Source organism: Diuraphis noxia, unplaced genomic scaffold, assembly GCF_037042655.1.
Source record: "Diuraphis noxia isolate RWA-SAM2 unplaced genomic scaffold, SU_Dnox_SAM2 contig0004, whole genome shotgun sequence".
Lineage (NCBI taxonomy): Eukaryota > Metazoa > Arthropoda > Insecta > Hemiptera > Aphididae > Diuraphis > Diuraphis noxia.
The window spans coordinates 39834354-39851240 of NW_028301714.1; the positions used below are offsets into that span (position 1 = coordinate 39834354).

The 16887-nt window shown below is 25.4% G+C and overlaps 2 protein-coding genes and 1 pseudogene across 3 annotated transcripts; 2 read left to right on the top strand and 1 right to left on the bottom strand.

Moving 5' to 3' along the window:
- The first annotated feature begins 693 nt into the window (after positions 1-693).
- On the top strand, positions 694-4426 carry LOC149056038 (uncharacterized; annotated as a pseudogene).
- Positions 4427-5943: 1517 nt separating this feature from the next.
- On the top strand, positions 5944-8578 carry LOC107169298 (uncharacterized). Its single transcript, XM_015518999.2, has one exon. It carries the CDS (start codon positions 6112-6114, stop codon positions 8128-8130), a length of 2019 nt encoding a protein of 672 aa, XP_015374485.2. The 5' UTR covers positions 5944-6111; the 3' UTR covers positions 8131-8578.
- A 788-nt stretch (positions 8579-9366) lies between these two features.
- Positions 9367-16555, bottom strand: LOC107172156 (Golgi resident protein GCP60). Of its 2 annotated transcripts, none has more exons than XM_089225416.1 (9): positions 16046-16555; positions 15001-15142; positions 14799-14939; positions 14629-14733; positions 14469-14556; positions 12933-13125; positions 12746-12870; positions 12434-12626; positions 9367-10561 (listed from the first exon to the last, which is right to left on the bottom strand). In XM_089225416.1, exons 1-9 carry the CDS (start codon positions 16134-16136, stop codon positions 10323-10325), a joined length of 1317 nt encoding a protein of 438 aa, XP_089081542.1. In that variant the 5' UTR covers positions 16137-16555; the 3' UTR covers positions 9367-10322. The 2 variants fall into 2 exon arrangements, with proteins under 2 accessions (XP_089081542.1, XP_089081543.1); XM_089225417.1 differs by having other exon boundaries at positions 12449-12626; positions 16046-16547.
- Between the last annotated feature and the right edge of the window lie 332 nt (positions 16556-16887).

Sequence of the window (16887 nt, forward strand, 5' to 3'; positions counted from 1 at the left end):
GGTGTCCGTGGACCAGAAAAGATTAAGAATTTATGCTTTAGAGAATTAGTTTCAATGATTTGCCTAATAAATAACCCCGGAAAAAATATCCCCGAAAAAAAAACCCCCGAAAAAATAACCACGCGAAAAAATAACCACGGGAAAAATAACCCTATAATAAAAATGATTTGTAAGTAATAAAGTATAAATTTGTAAAACAATGTCAATAATATATAAATAAAAAATTCTCATTATAAACGTGGAATACAATACAATTTGTCAATTTGTCAATTTATATAATATAATAATTTGGTAGTAAAGTATAAATTTGTAAAACAATGTCAATAATATATAAATAAAAAATTCTCATTATAAACTTATATTATGGGGTTATTTTTTCCGTGGTTATTTTTTCGCGGTACCGTTTCAATAAATATTTTTAAAAAAAACTTGCGAAATGTAAAGTTAATGGAAAATATGCAATATTCAAAATATCTATAACCTTATTTCCTTAATATAGAATGATACTCTTTCACAGTAAAATAAAAACAAAATATTATATAAAATAGTTTTTAATATATTCTGGTTGCTATATATTGTGGTGTATAAAAATTCTAATTAACAACCATATTTTATTTCAATAATTGATATTGTATAAAAATTGTATAAAATATATTTTTAACTGTCTTAAATAAATTTTAATTTCACTAGAAAATGGATTCCAGTAAGAAAGTGAATGATTTTCAAAATTTAAGTGATATTTTATCGATTCAAAATACCAAAGGAAAAACATTGGTAACATTTGATATTTAACACAATATTTATGTCACAGAAATGTATTAATATAATTAATATATATCTGTGATAATAATACAAATTTGAATTATCTATGTAAAATATTTGAATTTTGTTCTTTTATTCTTCTGTTGAAGAATTATGACTGAGACAATAAAACACTCGGTAATAAGGTACTTACTGTTACTATAATTATAATATACTGCATTCTCTAACAATAGTTTTTCGTATGCAATGATTAATCATTGAATACAAATACATTTGACATACGTTGTGTCAATGAATTAGTTTCTCCCAAGTAAGGATACATTTTACCTTTATGTGTTTTTAATTTTTATTGATACCTACTTAATTCAATTATTTTACATACCAAGTATGTGTAGATTTGAATACTTTCTACATATTTTGAAGATAATATAATTTATAAACCAACAAATTGTAAACAATTATTATTATTATATAAGTATTAGGTATAATATTGTTTTTTTAATTAACTTTATTCATACATATTGCTATAATTTATGAATATCGATGAACTATTATATTATTTATAGGATGTGCAGAATGATCAAAAAGATACCGAAAATTGTTTGAAAAGTATGTACCTACTTAAATTATGTTATCGTATATTCGTTATAGTTATTAGCTAACAATTATTACTTAGAATTTATATAAGTATCAGTAAAGTTAACTTTGTTGTATTTAGTATTATTATAAGTATATACGTACCTTCTACCTGCTATTTTTCTTTATTTTTTTCTTTAATGAATACTACAAAATTAAATTAAGGGTAATGGGTATTAGCAGGTACCTCAACATTGTACCTATGTTTTTTAAAAAACAACACAGGGCTTTACAAAATATTATTTGAGGTACCCAAGCACTATTAGGCATATCATTATTTATTTTTGAGAGACTTTATTTCTAAATTATACTTATATAAAAGTATAAAATCTTAATTTTTAACTATTTTTTTATAATTCTTATACATACTAATTTAAATTATAAATATTTAAGAGACAATGCACACAAATTACTTGTCTACCTATTACTTATTTTTGTTGATTATAGGATTTAAACAAGAATATAATGAATTGATGAAACAAAAAAATGAAAATATTCAGTCCATTAAAAGTACAATAAAAAATAATAGTATAACATCAATATCATCAAAGATTTATAGCAAAATTATTGAATCAAGTAATATTAATTTAAATTCTTCGGATGAATTTTCGATGTCAAATTTAACTGAAATGAGTTCTAATAATACAATAGAACTAGCCGTAGAAATTGATAGTGACACATACACGATAAATGATTCAAACATTGATATCTGTAAGTATATATAGAAAAATAGGATACATTGCTTTTGTATACATCAACATGTAGACAATTTTCTTAACTGCCCATAATAATTACATAAGTAGGTAAGTATCGATATTTAATCGAGATATTAAAATTTTTTTCTAAAATAAATTGGTTGTACTATTCATAATGACTCTATTAACATAGTATGATATCTATTGCCTACCTATTTTTGATAAAAATTATTTTAATTTTATTTAAAGAAAAATGATGGAAAAAGTAAATCTTAAAAACAAAGTAGGTATAATAGCTTCTCACCTCATCTATAAAGTATAAATGTACTATTATTAGTATTATAAATTATTATCATAATGATTTATATTTTTTCAATATATTCTTATTGCTGTAAGATTGTAAGATCAAACAAAATTCAAAAATTTTAAGCGTTATTAAATATGTATTAAATAAATTCAAAATATTTTTTGAATTAGATTTACTATACCTACACAATGTTAATGAAAATGGTGATAATTGATAACAATATCGCGTACCTAGAGTTATACATTTTCTATCTACAATAAAACAAAATCGATATGGTTTTACATAATTATTACTATATATTTTTCCATAACTTTTGTTTGTTTTCCCCAATTGTTTTGAAAATTATATTATGTTTAATCGTAATCTGCTAGAGTACCAATTACATCCAATTTTCATCCAGAAACCTCCCAAAAGTGATAAAGCTCTAAATCGTGACTATAAAAAATAAAACCCATATTATTGTAAAACATAAAGATACTATTAACGCGTATTGCTAAGCTCTAAATTAAAAAGTTACGGTATATTTTATTAATAAAATATAAATTAATTTTCTACTTGTAGATCAAGATCTCAAAAAAAAGGAAAATTCATTTAGTACAAATTTATTGAAAAAAAAAAATAATAAAAAAATTTCAAGTAATTATAATAACTATAATGATCAATACTTCGATAAGCATGGACAGTGTAACAAAGAAAACCTAGGATGTCTTCATGCTGAAAGCATAATAAAAAATTCTCAGGAGAATCAAAAAAATGAAAATATCCAAAAGCACGAAGAAGGTAATGAATTAAAAATTGTATTAGAACATGTAATAGGTTTATGTAACTTATGAAATAAGTACTTCAGTAATAGCCAATAGGTACATAACTAAGTCATGTAGATTTTGAGTTGATTGACCAAACATATCGAAAAGCTGGTGCCAACATCACGTGATACTGGCACCCGTAGGTAATGTTAGGATTTGAGAACAAATTGAAAAAATCTCCAATTTTCTTCAGAATTCCTAAATTAAAAAAAAATTCTGAAAAGACGGGTTGGAAAATGTCTCAGTTTCCCCCGCTCTGCGATTCTATGGATATATTCCATAGTCTATTGTTACGTATTTCTCTTTATTCAATCATATCTATTATTATTTAATTAAACATTTAGTATCTTGGTAATATCAAAGTTATTTTAATATAATATAGATTTTCATAAAATGTGTAGGTACCATGTGTTATTATATAGTATAGTCAAGGTGGATCGATTAATCCATCTTGTGTATAGTAGTACCTACACTGTATAATATCCACAATGTTTAAATAGATAACATTTATTTTTACTTTATCAATCATAATATTTCATAATTATTTAAAGCTATATCTATAAATCTATTTCACTTATATAATTATATTGGTTTTGAGTTTTTGACCAAGCCTCAAAAATGTCCTATTAAAGTATCCATGCAATATTATTTTTACTGCAGGTATTTTAGATTGAGCAAAACAATATCATTCTTTAAGGTTATAAATATTAAATCATTTTAAGAATTAAAATTTTTATGCCTACTTACATATGGCTCAATTATTAATTATTATTAAAATACAAAATAAAAATACTGATACCTACTTAATACATATTTAAAGCTCTAGGTCCTACCTATTTTCTGTTTATATAGATTGCATCAAATTTTATGGAATGTTGGTTGAACTTAATAATGAAATCATAAAATTAAAAGAACTGTTTTCAAACAATACAGATTCTAATTCATTTTTAAATACTATTAACTTTAATAATTATAACACTAATCAGTCTACTGACATTATTGAAATGTCTGCTGGTGAAGATTTTATTGATCATAAAGAATATCGTTCATATCAACAAAATACATTTGTCGAGAAAATGGTGCACACAAATTTCACTGATCATGACTTGTATTCTGAAAGTGAATTTGATTCAAATCCAATTATATTTAATGGAGTTAATTACAATAATAAGGATTGTACAAATGCAAATTGTTCTATGTATTCTTACAATTCTTATTAGTATAATGCATGTAAAAATCCATATTATGGTTGTCAATGTGGAATGACTTATAATAAAAATTATTATATGTTTTTATGTTAGTGTACATTTCAATTAATTGTATTTTATAAGATAATTTTTTTCACTGCCTAAAAAATAATTGTGATTCAGAAAGGCTGCATACTAATTATTATGGATAAATTTTATTGTTCAAGTCAATATAAAAATTGCGAACACGGGTTTCATCATCATTATACTAATTGTGGACATACAATTTGAAATTAGGCCAACCTAATAATGCAAGTTGTGGACACAAATATTTCCTTTCGCCACTTTTCAGGTATTAGAACAAGCCACAAAAAAAAAAAAAAAGAGAAATCTAAATTACCTATTCTTAGATCAAACATGTTTTTTATAAAACATATATTGTCTTCATGGTGGAATATTGTGAATGTTTTTTTATGAATTTAACATCATCATTCAGTATTTGTGGCAAACAATTTTTTTTAAACAGCCCGTATAAAATAAAAATGTTAATCTATTAATTTCACCACTTGCTTGAATATTGTATCACTTGGTTGCAGTAGATGGATGCCTCATTTTTGGTTTTATTTTTTTGAATATTATGCATATATTTTATCATAGTAAAATTAGAAACGAAAATGTTTCGTAAGATTTAAAGACATAATATTCTGCTGAATTCAAATATTTTCCCGGGATCAAAATCAGACAACGTCAACTAATTTTTCTCGAGCTAAAATTAATGGCAGTAAGTTTAAAAATTTGTAAAGTGAATTTTATATTGCCATCGAGTTAAGGTGGTTTCACATGAAGCGATTGTTCACGGGATGAACGCGATTTTAAGTCACCACGAACATTCGTTCAAAATTAAACAAGACCGATTTTTCGCAACTTGTATAGTTGTATCCAAACGATTATTTCTATGTGAACACTGTAACTTAAATATAGGTGTTTAATTTTGAGCGAATGATCGCGGCAACTTAAAATCACGTTTGCCTCGTGACATTCGTTTCGTGTGAAACCACCTTTAAAAATATATTGTGCATGTGCATTGTGCATACTAAAGAAGTATTCGCATTAAATTTTGGTCACACTAATAAATAATAATTATTTACAATTAACACGTCATACATTCCGGACGGCTAAGACGAGATTAGAAAAATTGTCTAAATGCTGCCCCTTAAATAATAGCCGTAGCGAGGCCTCTTGTTAGCTTTTCTGTAATTAATTTTTAATAGATACATAATATACATAATAAATACTTATTAATTAATTTTATAACTTCTAATACTACTGGTATAGTGGTATACCTAATTTAAATTTAATGGTCTTATCTCAGTATGATTTATGATTTATCCATCTTGAATATTTGAATCTTAAATTACCACTGAAAAATAAATACGTTTATAAAACCCCTTATGCATAGGCAAAAGTATATGCAGTTATTGCGGTTATATATTCCTCATCAGAACTGATAAGTGATAAGTGGTAAAGCACGAGAGCTGCTGCTATCTTCTTAGCTTGTTCACTGTTCAGCTTGTTGTAGTTTGTTCTACATCTAAATTAAATTTATCAAATCATTCTAATAAATAATTTTAAATACATTTTTAGTTAAATGTAAGTGTGTTAACTGTTAAGTACTTATTTTGATGTTATTTTAGATAGTTTCATACTTATAAGTTGTAATGCAGTATAATACAACGTTTTCAAATATGCATCAAGAGAATTTTTCTACTCGAAACCAAGTAAATGAAAACAATTTTTCTCTTTTTGACAGAAACTTGAAAAGAATTAATAAAAATCTTATAGAAGTTAATGAGTATTACTCCTCTAAAAATGATTATTCAGATTCAGTTATAAATCATTCTCTTGTCACAAGTAGCAAACAATTTAATGAACCACTGGATGTAAATATTGATGAATCTTTACATTTTTATGACGAATTTAAGAAGATTAAAACAAATGAATTTGAAATAAGTAGAAAAATAGATTTACGGAATATATTAAACAAAAAATTTGATACTTTGGAACAGACAAAAAGAGAATCTTCTAAAATACCAAAAAATGTTGATGAAGATTCTAAGTGTACCATTCGTAAGAGACTCACTATTGACAGAAGTTATAATATTAAACAGCTTAATTGCAATAATGATCAATTTCAAACTAGATTACATGAAGAACAAAATACATTAGATAAAAAAAATATAAGTATGAAGTTTTACTCCTCTCTCAATAGTGCATTCAGTTTATTATCAGGCATAAAAAAATTATTAAATGAAACTCATATTATGACGCCACAATTACTTAGTAGTTATGGACACAACTGTATGCTTCTTGAAACAGCTTTAAATGAATTAAAAAATAAGTCTTCAAATATTAATGAACAAGATATCTCGATTATCAACCAACATCAACAAACTATTCAAATATTTTATGATCAGTTACTGAAGATACAAGTTGAACATGTTTCATTCAAAATTGATGGCCATAAAAATGAAGAGAATGATATACCAACTGAAAATATACTTAAAAACAATGAGAATAATAATTACCACGATCAGATATTAAAAAATAAATCTGAAGAAATTAAAAATGAAATAAACAATTTTTCTTTTGTTAAAAATGAAAATCCTGTAGTTAAATCAGACGAATTTTTCACATTTAAGTTTAACACAGATAAAAAAGTTGACTGTAATATTTCAGATTTTTCTTTTAAAACTAATAAACATTTAAAACATGAAGCTATTCAGAAAGATTTATCTTATAATTTTGAAGATGAATATAAACAATTTTTAGAAAATCATCTAATTATTCAGAAATATTTACAAGAAATTGAAAATAGTTATTTTTCTTTTCTCTGTAATGATAACCTAAAATCTTTAAGACAAGAATTAGTCAAAGCTATTAATACACCAGTTAATAGTATATCTTCAGTATCTTCATGGCATATGAGAGACAAATTTGAGAAACTTGATGCATTACTAAAGTGTAAAACAGTGAAAACTGGTAATTCTACTGTAACAGCAAGTAGTCATCAAGATGCATTAATATTTTGTAAAGATACATTGGCTAAAAAAATAATAAATATCGGTGAGCAAGTGGCTAGTGTTAAGACAGAAACTGCTTTTGAAGTTGCATCAGTTGTTACAGAACTTTGGAAAATTCATCCAGACTTTGGTATTTTGCTGTACGCTAGATTTAAACAAAAATGTCCATGTCTTATCCCATACAATGCTGAAAAAACAAATGAAGAAACTGATGAGGAATATTATAAATCATTATGTTATAACTATACAAATGGAGTTGTAGAAAAACAGGATAAGTATGTAAAAAGAATGACTGGTATTATAAGATTATTTGCAGCAATCATAGTAACTGAATCTAAGAGCGGTAAAGCATTAAGTATTGGACAAGCCTGGATGCTGATTGCAGCAACTGTAAATTTAATTCCTCAATTAGATGTAACAGCCATTTTTTTACATGAAATACTGATGATAACTGGTTATAGTCTTAAACAAACTTATGGAAGACAATTTATCAAAATGTTGGAATACATAAATACCAATTATATGAAAAAGATTGAAGAAGTAACACCAATTGGTTGTGGAGGTCCAGTACAAAGGCTAAAATCATTTATCAGTAAAGTTATTCAAGTTGGTTATATTGAAAAACCTAAAGGTATAATACCTCATAGTTTTTGGTAAATAAAAATTGACCATGTATGGTTTTTATTTTGTATAACCATATTTTAAATTTTTGATGAAAATAAAAATAAAATTATTGGAATCAAATGTATGTGAATTTATTTAAAGTGTTTTCATATTAAAATCTTTTAAATATGTTATATAAAAAGTTATATAAAAATATATTTAAGTAATATTTCAAGTTCCTATATATAAATATCTAATGTATACCTATTTTTATATACAATGTAATATAAGTATATAACTAGATAAAAAATAATTGTAATGCATAATATTTTGGAAAATGTAATAAATGTACCTATACACCTTGTACACTTGTGTCTTGCACTAACTCATGTAATGCTCTACAACATTGAAACATTTAAAATTACACGGCAGGAAAAAGTTGTTTATGAGTCATAACCGTTATCTGTTGAATTGTTTAATTAATATACAAATTTAAATGTTATTTACACTGATATTATGTCTCAGTAGACATTGATGACCTCTTTTACTTGTCATATTATACAACCATATGATCAAAGTATCACATTTACTAAAATATTTGTTGTACGTTTATTTTTCTCAAAGAGTATGAACACTTGCTTGTCCAGAAAATCGTTGCTTGAAAGTATTATTCTTGATAAATAATTATAATCAAAAATTAGAATATAACATAACAATGAAATTCTTAAGGATATATTATTATCTACGTTAATACTTTTAGCTTGTCAATTAATAAATTTAGTTGTATGTTTGATATGACGAATAATAAATAAATAAATAAAATTAATTCTGGAAATAGTGCAAACAAGAAAAAATCTTGAGGGGCTTCAGTCCTATGATATTTTGTTATATCATATTATTTACATATTATTTGTTGTATAATTTTGTAATATATACATAACATAAATATATTTATCTTATCGATGCAACAATGCTGTATATTAAACCCGGTAAAAGAGTTAGGCAAAATAAATGAAGTAAATTTTGTGTACTGTTAGAGGTTTTTTTTTAAGATTTCAACCCCATCTAAGCCCCTATTATGTAAACCACTGTTCGTAACACACTTTAATTTGTTATGCGATTTGGTAGTCATTAACTAAAAGTAACTAACAAGAACACAATTGATATAAGCAAATCAAGTAAAGCTAAAATATTAAGCATGGAAGAGGGCCTAATACTTACCTGCACTATAATATATTTTCTTATATCATAAAAAAATATATCAAATAAATAAAATAATAAAAAGAGAGCTTAATAGCATTTATAATGGTGTATTACATTAAATCAATGATACATATTGTCTAATAATGAATATAATATACGATACAGTTGGTACATAAACATTTATTTACATTTAAAATTAATTCTTATACAACTATTCTGACTGGTTTTAATTTTAATAAATACTTGATTAAATTATACAAATAAAACATAATAATATAATTATACTCAGTTTTAAGTAGTATTTTTTTTTTTACATTTATAATGCTATTATTAGAAATTACTATCAATCAATTTTTGATCTTGATATTTATACATGTTGAGAAATGTATATTGAATAGGGTACTTGTAAATTCAAATAGAATACAGTAATATACAATAGCTGCAATGTTATAACTCCTAATTATTTTTTTAACTGCAAATTGAAATTATAAAAATTAGGTAAAATCTCTAACTATAATTAATAAATATTCATATTTTGGTTATAGCTTACAGTATAAATATTAAAAGTGTGCAATAGTAATAAGTAATAACGACTGACTTAGCCAATAGCTGTATATAATACTGAGAAATATAAATAATTTTTCTGCATCTTCAAATATAAAATATAATTATTTAATATGAAATGTTCTTATCTTTAAGGTAATTTTACTGCACACTAAAAATGGAAATTTTTTATTTTTCATTTATACCAATAGGTTATCATCATATAATATTTATGTTGTAGAAGTAAAAAATGTTTGATTCTTAATGTTTTAATTATTATGTAGATAGCTCAATACAGTATAATATAATTTATTTGTATATTGTATAAATATTTATTTAAACATTTTTTAATTTTTTAACATATTTCAATTTGTAGTATTTTGTCGCTAAGTATTCCAAGCATCATTTAGATAAAAAAAAAATGCTGAATATAAAGAATATTAAATTTAAAAATGACTAATAGATTGGTAGAAATTTTATACAATCCAAAAATTAATACATTATTGCGAGTAATATATTCTATAATACAACGTTTTTGACCTCCATAAACTATAGGAATTATCAAATTTAAGTAAATAAACTCCTTCCCCAGGATATAAATGGCTTCCAGCATAAACTTCCTTGTGACAGTCTCTTCGGTATACTGGTATTATTATTGACAATGGTGGTCGATTCAACTGATTACTCTTTTTTAGGTCTTTAATTGTAACACCATTTTGTTCCAATTCATGAAGTAAATCTAATATAAATTATTATTTACTCACACACGCATATATACAGGGTGATTCTTTTATCAAACAACACTCATTATTCAAAAAAGTATAGACTTTTCAAATTTTTTTTTCAAAATTGTAGATTTACACTGTTCTTAAATTCTTTATTTTTTTTATATTTTTCATCCTTATATTTATTAGATAAACCACTATCAACTTTTGATTTTCAAATGGTAACCTATACTTAAAATTTCATAAATTAATAAAGCTATTTTTTTTTATTAATTATTACGTTAAAATTTTGAATTTAGTGCTAGTAGTTTATGAGTTATAGGTATTTAAAGTTTAGATTGGCAGAGTGGAGTGGTACGGGTTACCCCGCAAAATGTTTGTCCACTACTCCGCTTGTCAAAACTTAAAATACTTATAACTCATAAACTACTCGTCTTAAATTCGATTTTTATGTGTCAAAATTTTTAGAAAAATATTCTGCTTTGGAATATGAAATTAAAAAACTATGTTGCCATTCAAAAAAGTAAAAACTTAAAAAATGATAAGGATAAAAAATATTTAAAAATATAATTTTTAATAAAAACGTTGGTTTTTAACAACTTGAAACTATGTAAAAAAATATTTTGAAAAAAGTCAATACTTTTTTAAATAATGAGTGTTGTTTAATAAAAGAATCACCCTGAATATAATTGTATAACACATTATTTTAATTCTAAGTTGTATAACTAAATTCCCTATCGATAATAATTGATAATAGATCAATTATCAACATTTTTAATGTTAGGGAATTTTTTATACTTAGGGGACTGGAGCGTATCATATTTTAAGGAATACAATTTAGACAATTTATATGACATGTACACTTGTACTATGTTTATATTGGGAAAATGAACATTATTGTGTGTTTCTAAGAATCATTGTCATGCCTTAACTACTGCTGAATGGAACTCTTGCACATGACAATACAATAATATTATATTCTTGTTTGCATAACTAAAAAAACTACTAAAAACGGCAATAAATTAATCATATCTACTGAAGTCTGATTATTCAAAAAAAAACTTAGAATTTAAAAACATCTATACTATGTTCTTTAGGAATCACTTTTATTGATTTAAAATTGATTTCCTTAAAAGCCTAAAAATTTTGTCAAAAAATGCATATATATACAGGTGATTCTTTTATCAAAGAACACTCATTATTTAAATAGTATTGACTTTTTCAAAATATTTTTTTACATGGTTTCAAGTTGTTAAAACCCAACGTTTTTATTAAAAATTACATCTTTAAATATTTTTTAAGTTTTTTACTTTTTTGAATGATAACATAGAGTTTTAATTTCATATTCCAAAGCAGAATATTTTTTTAAGTATTTTTATACATAAAAATCGAATTTAGGGCTAGTAGTTTATGAGTTATAAGTATTTAAAGTTTAGATTGGCAGAGTAGAGTGGTACAGGGTTACCCCGCAAAATTTTTGTCCACTACTCCGCTTGTCTAATCTTTAAATACTTATAACTCATAAACTACTCGTCCTACATTCAATTTTTATGAATCAAAATACTTAGAAAAATATTCGGCTTTTTAATATGAAATTAAAATTCTATATTGTGATTCAAAGAAGTAAAAAACTTAAAAAATGATAAGGATAAAATATATTTAAAAATATAATTTTTTAGTAAAAATGTTGGTATTTTAAGAACTTGAAACCATGGAAAAAATATTTTGAAAAATCATTTTTAAATAATGAGTGTTCTTTGATAAAAGAATCACCCTGTATATATATTAAAATCGGACAATCCAAAGTATGTCCAATTTACTACTGTTTATTGGTCTAAAATGTACAAAAAATATGCGAACTTCAATCCCCTTAATAATATATATACCTTGATTGATATTACCATCATCATCATCTTCCAAGTCATCACAATCGTCATCTTCACTTTCAGATACATGCACTGAAACTTGACTAGTATTAGGTTTAACCCATTCAAAGTAAACACCAAAACCTATGTCATGACCATCAGTTGCAAACTCCCAAAATACACAGTTACCGCCTTCGGCTGTTGGAACTCTAACCTATAGGACCAAAAAATAAACAGGACAATCAGTTTTTAAAATAGTTACATATTTTTAAAAACAATTAATAATTTTATACAGTAAAATACCAAAATATAAATAGTAATTTAAATAATTACCGTAACAGTTTCTCCATGATTTACTTTAATAACGGCTTCTCCACCTTCTCGTAATAAATTAGTTTTAAATTCATCAATGTCTTTTCTTGTCCACATTGAAGCAGGAAACAATGTTTGAACAGAGCCTATTAGTTAAAAAAAAAAAAATTATTTAATGAAATGTGTAAGAAATTAATTCAAAATATACATTCTCCGGAAAGACATTGCCCATTTTCACATTGCTCATTACAGATGCTCTCGTGTTCAATAATTTTATCTCCAGGAACAGTTACAGAGTTAGTGGTGATTTCCAATTCTTTACCGGGCTCGTAGTTTTGTTGTAACTGTTGCATATACTGATGATAATGTTGTTCTTGTAATTGTCTTACAAGTACAGCTTGCTATTAATAACATGTTTGGACTGCTTAATCATTATACCTTTCTAATAACTATTAAAGTCAAATGTGTGGTAATTTTAATAGTATACTATTTACCAAAAACTGTTATGTCACATATTATACTACCTATTAATTAAATAGAGTTTCTTATACTTTATTTTTTGTTGATTATCATTAATATATGTAGATAAAGTATTTTAAGTGACCTAAAAAAACTTTTAATACATTTTAAAGAACAGCATTACTTATTACCACTATTCCTTTTGTAGAAAAATGTGTAGCAATTTGTGTTAATTCTAAACTTAGAATTAACAAGTATCCCATATGAATTCTAAAATGTGTTTGTGCAACCATTGTTAGGATCAACAAAAAGCACAAAATGGTTGATTATTCCATGAAGATAACGTAAATTTGTTAGATTATAATGTTAAATGCTTTCCACTTATCCAAAGAAGTTATTGTCTCCAATTAAGAGGACGCTACACCCGCATGTGTTGTCTCAGTCTTACAAGTACGTAACATTGCAATAACTATTTTGCGCGGGAAAGAACCGAGAAAGCTACAGTTATAACTAAGAAACTAAATTTTCACCACATAAAAAGGAAAATTTTGTCTGTGCAATATCGTTTTTATTTTTTCGATATCAGAACTACCAAAAAAGTTACTCATGTTTAAAAAAACACAAAATTAATATATTATAAAATAATAAGAATTTTTTTGTATAAATGATATCGAAAAAATAAAAACGATATTGCACAGACAAAATTCTCCCTTTTATGTGGTGAAAATTTCGTTTCTTAGTTATAACTGTATCTTTCTCGGTTCTTTCCCGCGCAAAACAGTTTTTGCAATGTTACGCACTTGTGAGACGGAGACAACAAATGTGGGTGTAGCGTCCTCTTAAGAGAACCAATAACGTTTATACCTATTCAATTTTAGTGGTCGTTAGTTCAATTATCAGTGGACAATTTAGGATTTTCTCATAAGGGAAGGTGACATTTTTTATGTATATAAAATTATTGCATAATTTAAGTTATTTTATTTTAATCATAAAACAAAATTTAATTTTCTTGATGAGCTTGCTTATTTTTTTTAGTACATAATGAGGTAAGAATGATCCCCATATCACCTAATACTATTCATATTGTTTAGTTTGATGATCAATTACATGCAAAATTACTTTCCCATACATAAATAAAAATATAAAACCAAATATGGAAAAACAATTAAATTATAGGTAGTATACGACACCATTGAAGTTACTGTAGATAGCATACACTAAAAGTACCAAATATGTATGCCCTATTAACAAATATAAATGAATAAATTAGTTAATGAAATATTACTTCATCCGGATTGTTTGGAAATTGATTCTGAGCATATGTTAAAAACTGGCTGTAGGTTTGTTTATTTAAAGCTTCTTGAATAAGTTGTCTAAAATAATAATAATAAATTACAATCAGTAACAAAAATGTATGATATCTTCAGTATAATTATTATAATTACTTGGTATTTTCCTGTCTATATCTATCTTCTTCATCTTTTTGTTTTAATTCCATTAATGCCAGTTGTTTTTCTAGTTCTTCCTGTTCTTTTTTCATATTTTCATCTCTGAAATATTATAAAAATTAAATTATATAAATATCATATTAATATCATAACTAAATAATAGTTACGTTATTCGTTTTTGTTCAATCAAATCAGCTTTATAAGCTTCAACAGTATGTTTGAATAAAGTACATTCTTTATTCACTAACTTAACAAAATTAACCATGGAGTTTTCTGTTGACATATCACCAAGTGCTTGCCATGCTAATCTAAAAATGTTTGATATTTTTAAATACAAATACTTAGAGTATCATCACATATTTTCTATACCTTCGATCTCTTCCAATAACATCAAATACACCTAAAGGTGGTAATTTTGATTCATCCAACTTTCCATGGCTAACTTGACGTGTATATGCAACAAGTTTTAATTTATCATCATAAGTAAAATGTATTGCTTTACCTTCTTTTTCTAAAACATAATAAATAATAAATTACCTAATTAATAATCATAATTTACTGAATACCTAAGTCACAATTATTATTTTTATAAAACATTTAATATTTAAATTTTAACATATTTTTTTTATAAGTACTTAGGTAATGTACATAATGTATTAAAAATGATAGTTACTACTAACACGTTGACTGCCATGCAGCCGCCGGCGACCTCAGGAATATTTATCATGGGTACGCCAAAGACATTTTTCAGTGTCATTATAAATTTGTATTTGTATATATACTATTGAATTTGAAAAAAAAATTAAAAATACAAAAAAAAATGTTAAAACTGTGTTTATTACACCAAAAAAATTGCAATTATTCCCACTACGCCACAGCATATTTTCAAGATCATTATTGTAGCCCCATGGAAAAGTTAATAATATAAATCCAAATTTATTTACGGCAGCCCGCGGCCGTATGGCCTCCTACGAATGATATGGTGCGGCAGCCGGCGGTCTAAAAATTATCAATACCTAATTATTATTATACGGACGTCGGCGGTCGCATGGCAGTCAACGTGATAAAAGTTAAAAATATATTTAATTTTAGAAATGTTTAGGTAAAATATAATAACTTATTCTCTTGGGCAGCAATATATTGGGATGAAAAAGATAAATATTGACAATTGATTAGAATGATTACCTGGCCAATCTAATAAAAAATAAAATATTTGAACAAATACAAAGCAATCTAATGAGTAGCAGGAACATAAGATTCTAAATATATTTCCAATGTTCCATATAATTTACAATATAACATAATATTTATATTTTAGAAAATAGAGAAGTACTCAACATTTAGGTATAAATAGTTTATAATAATACTAAAAGAATTAAAATAAATAATTCTTTTTACATAAGACTTTACCTACCCTTAAAAAACTTAAGGGCCAATGTATATAGTTCTTTCAATGGCAAGCCCCATTTTTCAACAATATCTTCTTCTTTGGTATTATTACACATTGTTTAAGTAAAATAAGATTATCAAAAGAGATATGATTGAATTGCAATTTTATATAATTAATAACGATTTGATGATATTATGAATTATTAATATGATTTGTTTTTCATACGACACACATTAAATAAACACAATTGCAGAAATACACAAATGTTGAAATGTCTAATAGGTACTCAATACGAATAATTTAATTTACATTTTATAATCGGCTAAAATAAATTGTATCATAGAACATTGTATTGGTGTAATGGATACCTAAATTGTATTGATATTAAATTACATTTGATAAAATATGATAATAATGTAAAATAATCACAAACGACAAACGAGACGTGTTGTTTTATATTACTATACGTCTATACCACGTACTTAAGATTTAATGAACTGGTAATGATATTATGATGTGTTGGTAGTTGGTGACGGGGGAGCGAGGACGGTCCGCAAAAGGTTCCTCTGTTATCATATACATCGTTCATTGAATATTTTTAGCGCTAAAGGTGGTTTATTTGGTGTCACATTTTGTGTCCATGTCAGACGTCCGTGTTTTATACAGATGGCGTTGTAAACTCTTAACGACCTTAGCGTTCCCTTCCCCCCAGCACGTCAATCATGTTGAAAATACATTCGGGGCTACAATAATTGATAAGATGCTTGTTTACACAGAATGCAGCAGCTGTGGTGACCACAGTCGGACAGTCCACAGATTAAAGAATTTTTTTATGGGTTCGTACCACGAATAAGATAAGATATATC